Raw genomic sequence first — 8,156 nt, forward strand, 5'->3', positions numbered from 1 at the left:
TGGCTCGGTCACCCCATCCACCGCCGTCCCCTAGCTCCGGCCGCCTCGTCCGTTGCTGGGGCGGACCTCCCGCGCCCACAATGGGGCTGAGCTCACCTGTCTGAATGCTGCTGGAGCCGGAGGAAAGAGAGGGAGGGAATGAGTGGGTGACGCGCAGGCCCCACATGTCGCTGAGATGCAGGCCAGCGTCCTACGTGGCGGTCAACGCCAGCGTGGCGTGGTCAAAACCGCTCAACGTCGGTCAAAACAGCCTTGCCTCCGCCCAGGTGTTAAAAGTGAACGGTTTTGACAGTTGGGGTACCGGTACTAGATGGTTTTGTAGTTGAGGGTTAAAATTAGATCAACACAATAGTTGAGAGGCCAAAAGTGGACTTAATCGAATAAAGTATAGCTGAACTAGTTTCTTATGGTGAAATCTATCTACTCGGGTTTAAATTTTTAACTTAACACAATGACGGGTACTCTATTTTCCTAATTTATTTCAACAACGCTATTATTTCAGTGGTATGCTATATATCCATTGTCATTGAGACATTTATGGTAACATTCTTAATTAACGAGATTTATTGGGTAGTATTTCAGATATACTCGTACAGATAAAGTATTTATGTGTTTTCGTAAAAGTGAGTATGTACATATGTATAAAATAAGCGTCTTGCATGCATACTGTGGATGGAAAAAAAATGCATTTCACGGTTGCCGTGAATTGTAAAGGAAAATCATATAGTCCAGTGGGTGGGTGTACATAATGAGCCCGTTTCGGTAGGGCTCATTTCTATATCATTTCAGGAGCTGTTTTGGCTCCTTCTAAGATTTTGTTGGATCCTCATATTCAACTTAATCTACATATATTAAGATGGATTAAAATAAAACTTAAACTAATTTATATTCCAATCCATCTGTATATATGTGGATTAAGATAAATATGAGAATGTCGAAATAAGACCTAAAGTATTTAGCATGGCTTCGGTTCCTCGAGAGAAACTGCTGCCGGAGCCGAGGCGGAGCCGTGCCAAGCAGGCCTGAATACGACTGATGCTGAAAGTGTTGTCGCGAATCTATGGTCCCCGGCCCAACCGTTGGTCTATTCTCCTCCCCCAGTTTTACTTTTACCTACCTGCCCTTCCTCCTCCCGTGCCCCTGGTCGTCTCCGGCGTATCCTGCTGCCGCTCCCGGACTCGCCGGCAGCCACCCGTCTCCTGCCCTCGTCGTGTGTCTGTCACGGTTCGCGATCGACTACTCCCCATCCCCCCTCAAGCCCTCCTCTGAAGTTGTCACTCCCGCTCAGGCTCAGCTCGTCGCCGGCATCACCCGCCTCCTCTCAGCCCGTCGCTGGTATCTCCTTTGTCGCCCGCGCGTTCTAATCTTCCCATTTGTGCACGTTCCCATTTTGCAATCTGCGTGGTGCTTGGAACGTTTGGATTGTGTCTGAATTGTTTCTGGGCTATTTCGATTGAAACGGTAAAACGTCCCTCCTGTTAAGAAAGAAACAACAATAGTACCAAGGCTCGAATATATCTGATGCGCCTTGTTGAGTTACGTACATGGAACAAATCTTGTCATTTTCCCCCTTCCTGCAGAATTTTGATTGTATGTCAATAGTCCTGATATTTTCATGTTGCTGTGGCAGTGAGAACTCATTTAGCTGTCTCTTCTAGCTGGAATACTCCAACTACGTGTTGGCAATGTATATCGTGTTTTCTATTTCAGCAATTAAATTGTATTTACATAACATACTCCTATATAAGAATGATTCTCAATCACATAGCTACCATCCACTTGAGGGGGGTTCCAGTTATGTATAAATTAGAGTTGATTGTATTTGATGTTCATGGTGATTGATGAGTATACTGTTTCCTCATGAAAAAAGAATTTTGGTATATTTTATTCTGATATAGGGCTTTTGTACTGCAAAAATTATATGGGTTCCTGTATCCTAAATTCCTGGTAGTATATCCATACTCTGTTGTGCACGAATTTCATCTCCTTGTCCAGTTGTCCTAATTGTTTATCCAATTTGTTGTGTTAGCAGTACTGCTAGCATATTCTGCTCTAGTTTGTTTAAGCCCTGTACTTAAATGGCCTCTTCAGAAATATATGTACCTGTTTTTATGGTATTTCAATTAGAATGGCAAGCAAGAAGGTCACCTTTATTGAGGAAAGAAACAATAACAATGCTCAACCTGCAGGATATATTTGATCCGTAGTCTTGGAATCAGCCTTTTAATGTTTTCTTCCTAGAGTTCTGATCTTGTATGCCATTTTACTGATGTTGGTGTTGCCAGAAATAATAAAGTTCATTTACCAGTCCCATTTATACAAGTTATGTTCTAAATGGAGCTCTCCAATTACATTTTGGCAGCACTTACTTCGTTTTCTCAATCGAATTTATTTGCAAACCTATATCAAAATGAATCTAAACTGTTAGAGATAAGGGTGCGGCATCCCCTGGACGCCTGGTGCTCTCCCTCTGGGCCTATGTACCCCTGTTGGGCCCATACACCCTATATGGCTTGGATAGATAGATTGATCTCTAATAGGCAAGGATCACCGTTGATTGGTTCTATTTCTATAAACCCTAGGTCATCCTTGCCTATATGTGTGTACCATATCCTCCATAATCAATCTATTGTCTTTGTTCCTATTCCAGTTTACATAAACCAATATAGTTATCACTTATCAGTGACTCAAAGAAAAAACATTATAAACTAGAGTTCATTGTGTCCTGAGTTTGTGGTTGAATATGCTATTTTTTCATGGGCTGTGTTATGGACTCTTGATCACCTTGCCCTGATGGTTTGTCCATATATGATATGATGTTCAAGTTGTCGTGCCACCATATTCTTTCTTCCTGAGTCCGTTTATGCCCTGTACTTAAATGGTCTCTTCAGAAATTTATACGCCCCCCCCCCCCCCCCCCCCCCCCACACACACACACACAATAGTTATCGCATTTCTGAAATTTTGATGGTGACAACGATGGTTTCCTTTTTATGCGTGTAGGGGTACACTAGGAGCTAGTGTAAACAGATCGTTCAAAAGGACAGAAAAGTGTGAGCTAGTTTAAATGGCTTCGAAGCTCCAGGCCCTTTGGAACCATCCTGCTGGCCCCAAAACCAGTTAATTATCTTCTCATCTTTTGCTTTTTTTTTGTATCCATGATCAATTGCATTTCTATTTCTTTAATCCTGTTTTGTCATTTATGATTGTGACCTTCCGCTTTGCTCTCATTACACACACTTGCAGACTATATAATGATTGTTCTAGACTTCAAACTAGCTTATACTTATTTCTTGGCATTCCTTAGATGCATTATTAGTCATCGAATCTTGAATTTATCCTTATACTAGTCTGGACTGAAGGAAGTGAGCATGTGATGTAAACCATGGAACAATTTATGCAGCCTATATTAATTTGCAGTTCCTTGCTAGGAATGGGATGCATATATCAGATGCTGCATTTGACTAGCTATTGCATCACCTGTGACTTACAATCAAACCTTCCCTACTGCAGTTCATTTCTGGGCTCCTACATTTAAATGGGGTATCAGCATCGCCAATGTTGCAGACTTTGCAAAACCACCTGAAAAGATATCCTATCCTCAGCAAGTTGGTATGTATAAGCTTTCCTATTAATTCATCTTTTTTCTTGACTTTCGGATAATCGAATTACAAGACCACTACTTTGATTTGTTTCCTCATGAGATGTTATTCTTATTCTGTTGTATTGCTTGCAGCTGTGGCTTGCACTGGGACCATTTGGTCACGCTACAGCATGGTTATCACACCAGTAAGCCCTCTTGTGTAAATGCACAATCCTTTGTCACTGTTTTGCTCTGAAACCTGTAAAGCAATGTAAATTATATCTTCTTTGAAAAATTCAACTTTTAAACTTACATCTTTCTTACTGCAGTGATGTCGATTTAGCTATATCTTTCTTTTAGTAATGTAATCATATAGTACTTCTCTAATCATCAGTGAACTGTTCTGTTGATGCAAAGTTGCTAATTGTATCTACTTTCACTACTCTCCAGCTCTCCTGTTCCCCCTAATTATGCAGTCTTCATGTCAGAAAAGGACAAATAGCTTACAGTTATGAACAGAAAGTTGAAAATAGCTGCATTATACTAATTCTTTGTCTGCCTCATTTGATAATCAGTTAGCCATCATTGACTTTATGAGCAGTCATACTTCTGTAAGGTTAACTGGGTCTTAGATTATAAGAAATTGCCGTGTTGGTTGGTTCCTTTTTTCTTGCTCATCTTGCTTCATAATGTTACGAAATTGCAGAAAAACTGGAACCTGTTCAGTGTTAATGTTGCAATGGCCGGTACAGGCTTGTATCAGCTTTCACGCAAAATAAGGTTTGCTATGAAACCAAGCCGTGTCTCCTCTTTCACTGTTTGAACTCATGACGAGTAAGATAAGCAATGATTCATGTTGGCTGCCTTTGCAGGCAAGACTACTTTTCTGATGAGAAGGAAACCGCCGCGTCGCTTGAAGGATGATGACGGATGCGCTGCATTGCATGAAGGATGATGACGACAAACAAGAATGATCGATTGAGGGGAGGACCATACAGATTGGAGTTAGTGCCAATTTCATTGTGGATTTTAGATGCCATTTTATCCAAGATAGGAATCCGTTCCTTATTTCCCTGTTCCCTTTGCATTCATGAACGGTGCAAAATTTCAACCAAGAAGGTAGTAGGAAGGAACAACAGTAATCTTTCATATACATCACGCAGATACAAGAAATAATGCTATGAGCGCTCTATTTTTTTACATGCTGTTCAGCCAATCCACATTTTGGAACACTTGGTTATTTCTGCTAAGCCAACTCTTGCAACACATCGTGATGCATCTCTGTCCATTTTCCATCTGGAGCTAGTCCTTTTTGTCATGAACATGCATAAGCTAGTTCTTTTTTTGCTTTATTAAATAAAAAAGAGAGTACATGTACATATGGAAAGTAAGTCCCTGATGGCCTGATCAATGCAGGCGAGCGTTTTTTTTTTATGTCTTGTGGATAATGTAGAACATTAGCTTTAGACCTACGAGTGTCATTTGCCATCCACGAGTAGCTTGTGTCTGTTTTTTTTTCTTTGCACTTGCTAGTGAGTGCGGCCTTGGTGCCATTCAATCGTCACGTACTCATATCGGCTACGGAGTAATGGTGACCTGAGAGGACAGGAGGGTTGATGGTTTCAGACAACGATGATGCGTACAGCCCGAAATCTGTATCCAAGTTTGTTCCATTGATGTTTATACTACCGTGGCTGTTTGGCTCCAAGTCCAACCTCCTGCAGCGACAGGAGGCAGGTGGTGGAGTAGTACATGCCAATTTTCAGTTCAGGCAGCAGGCGAGTACAGAGTTTTGTGTTTGGACTTTCAAGTTGGCTCGTCTGATGATGCCCTCCCGGCGACACGAGGAAAACGCATGCCCGCCGCCGCTTGGCCTCCGTTTTCTTCTTCGAGTCTCCCCGGCTCCACTCCACCCGAACGCGCGCGGGGCAACCTGTCTTGTCTGAGCCAGTAAGCCTGACTGAATGCGTGTCACACCTCACGCGACGCGACCTGCTACGTGCACCGCGTGTGCACGGGCGGACCGCATGGTTAGCTACCGCGTTCATGCCGTCCGATCCAGTGCGGAATGCCAACGAGCAATTCGGCGGCTGGTTGCCTTCTTTCCTCGGTTTTCCTAACTACTAATCCGGTGTGTGTGTGTGTGTGTGTGTGTGTGTGTGTGTGTGTGTTTTTCTGTTTTTCTTTTCTGAAAGGGAAGAACAACGGTGTGTGTTGGTCATTGTGTGGAGCAAAGTACGTACGAGCTTGATGCGATAGTGACAGCCACGCCCATGAGTGAGGGAATAAATTAAAGAAAGCCTTTTGACCTCGAGAATGCACGCCTCTTTTTTTATGAGTTAGATCTTTTTAAGTTTAATCAGGTATATATATATATGTTGAAACTACTTTCTATAAATCTAATTAAAATTAAAAGTTTGACTTCTCATTCAGCTTGTTCGCTTGTTGGTTTTAGCCAGGGCTTATCAGCCAGCGAACGATGTTTTTCTCTCACAACAAACCACCACCAGCCGGGCTTATTAGGTCAAAAACCAACCAGCGAACAGGCCGATTATACGAGATGTCTATTCCTAATAGAGGGGGTATAATTTAAAGTTTGTATGATACTGTTTTGTCTCAGTAATGGAGGCAATTTTCTATGGATTCCGCTTTCTGAGTAGCTTAGATGTTTTGGTGGAACGTTAGGTAAAACATTTCCCATAATAGATTTAAAAATAAAATAAAAAATGTCCATAATACCCATATCCTTTTTCTGTTTTCTTTGTCCCTCTCCTCTCTTGTCTTCTCTCTTTATCCATGCGCGAAGCCTCTCTGAACGGCTTCCTCCCACCACCCTGGTGCCCCACGTCCACGCCCTTGTGGCCCCGCCTCGGCTCCCAGCTACCAAAAACGCTCTTAAAAAGCAACTACAAAGTGATGTCTTAATTTATGAGGTCGTCGTAGAACGTAGAATAAACGGAAAAGCCATGAGCGAAAACTTAGGGATCCGCAATGGCACAAGCTGGCTCTAAGCTTTTTTTTTATATTTTAATAGAAGAGAGAGAAAAGCTGGCTCTTCTCATACACATATTTTAAGATCATATGAAAGTATTATGTGGATCTAATTATATTATAATCTATTGCTAAAAGTTAGGCCTGTTTGGTTCATGGGAAAACGTAGGAAGATAAGTGGAATCAAGATCCTATAGGAATTTTCACTGTATTAGTGTTTGGAACGAAGGAAGAGACGCAAACCATTCCAGAGAAAAGGTAATGAAACCTGTAGTTTTGGAGGAAAGAAAAAATAAGGTCTGACCTCATGAGAATATTTCCTGTGGCTCATGCATACTCATGCACTAATCTGTAGACTCCCTCCCTACCTGCATGGACACATGTGCTACTTCCTAGTCCCTACCTGCATGCACAGACATGTGGGCTCGTCTAAGACACGTCAAAAAAAAAAAATTAACTGTTATATGTCGCTTTGTAAAGAAATATTTAGCCCCTATTTAATCTAAACAATTGTGTTTAGCAAAACCAATAGACTTTGATGCTATTAGTATTCCTATGTTCCAAACACTCTTTTCTACAAAATTTCTATATTTTCCAATCCTCTATTTACACCTCTATTCCATTCCTATTGCTGTGTTTTCACTCATTCCTATGTTTTGCATTTCTCTGTTCCAAACAGGTCCTTAGCATTATTGAAGAGGTTGGCTTAAAGCTAGTAACTGGCTTATACCATTGTGGGTGCCCTTAGAAGCCACTAAACCAGTAGGGATGGATCGAGTAGCTAGCTATACATACTATATTGGCGCTGCTTGTTCTTCGAATCGACTCGTTGCGCGCAGTCGCAACCGTCAAACACAAAACAACCGTGTTAGGGGGGTGTTTGGATCCAGTGACTAAAGTTTAGGAGGTGTCACATAGAGGGTGTCGTATGAGGTGTTCGGATACTAATAAAATAAATAAATTACAAAATCTATCAGTAATCCGTGAGACGAATTTATTAAGCCTAATTAATCCGTGAAAGTGCATCTAGCCCTTTAGTAGGTTTTGGATGATTGAATGACAACGTGATTAAAGGTCTAACCCATTTGCTAAGTGTGGACAGGTAATAGGTTATCTCACAGGTACTTAATAAAAGCTAAAATGATGTGTTGTTGTATAAACAATCTAGTTCAAGCACAAGACAACAATGCAAATAGAATTCATGGAAATGCTTATTTATTATGGGATTTCCATGTACTATGTGAAAGCAAGCCCGATAAAAATTAGTTGATGAGACATGAGGGATTGCATATGGACGGTCTCATATTTGAAGCTTACCAAATTAAAATGAAAAAGATGACAATACAAAAGAATGGATGATTCAACACAAGTGAAAGCATCTAGGCCCCTGGTTGGGTTTCGGTAATTAATGATAATACGTGATTACTGTGACTAACGTGTGTTTTGTAGAAGCAATTAAGTTAGGTCACGGTAATGGAGATCGATTGGGCTATCATGGTGGTCATGCCCCTATGATGGAAATCGTTTCGGTTTTCAAAGGATTTTCAAAGGATGGACAACAAGGTTAAGGATGAACTAGTTC

At 41.4% G+C, this 8,156-nt stretch overlaps 1 protein-coding gene across 1 annotated transcript; it reads left to right on the forward strand.

The window, feature by feature from the left end:
* The first annotated feature begins 1,196 nt into the window (after positions 1-1,196).
* LOC136552513 (mitochondrial pyruvate carrier 4-like) lies at positions 1,197-4,849 on the forward strand. The gene is made up of 6 exons (XM_066544085.1): positions 1,197-1,335; positions 3,004-3,119; positions 3,514-3,612; positions 3,737-3,789; positions 4,290-4,363; positions 4,456-4,849. Exons 2-6 carry the CDS (start codon positions 3,068-3,070, stop codon positions 4,505-4,507), a joined length of 330 nt encoding a protein of 109 aa, XP_066400182.1. The 5' UTR covers positions 1,197-1,335; positions 3,004-3,067; the 3' UTR covers positions 4,508-4,849.
* The last annotated feature ends 3,307 nt before the right edge of the window (positions 4,850-8,156 follow it).

This window comes from Miscanthus floridulus, chromosome 4 (genome assembly GCF_019320115.1).
Source record: "Miscanthus floridulus cultivar M001 chromosome 4, ASM1932011v1, whole genome shotgun sequence".
Classification (NCBI taxonomy): domain Eukaryota; kingdom Viridiplantae; phylum Streptophyta; class Magnoliopsida; order Poales; family Poaceae; genus Miscanthus; species Miscanthus floridulus.

What these genes read in the sequence shown, in the direction of transcription:
- LOC136552513 (XM_066544085.1), top strand. Translation starts at nt 3,068, where the DNA reads ATGGCTTCGAAGCTCCAGGCCCTTTGGAACCATCCTGCTGGCCCCAAA. An exon ending in TCCTGCTGGCCCCAAAACCA is followed by an intron (nt 3,120 to 3,513) that starts GTTAATTATCTT and finishes TCCCTACTGCAG; the next exon opens with TTCATTTCTGGGCTCCTACA. An exon ending in CAGCTTTCACGCAAAATAAG is followed by an intron (nt 4,364 to 4,455) that starts GTTTGCTATGAA and finishes CTGCCTTTGCAG; the next exon opens with GCAAGACTACTTTTCTGATG.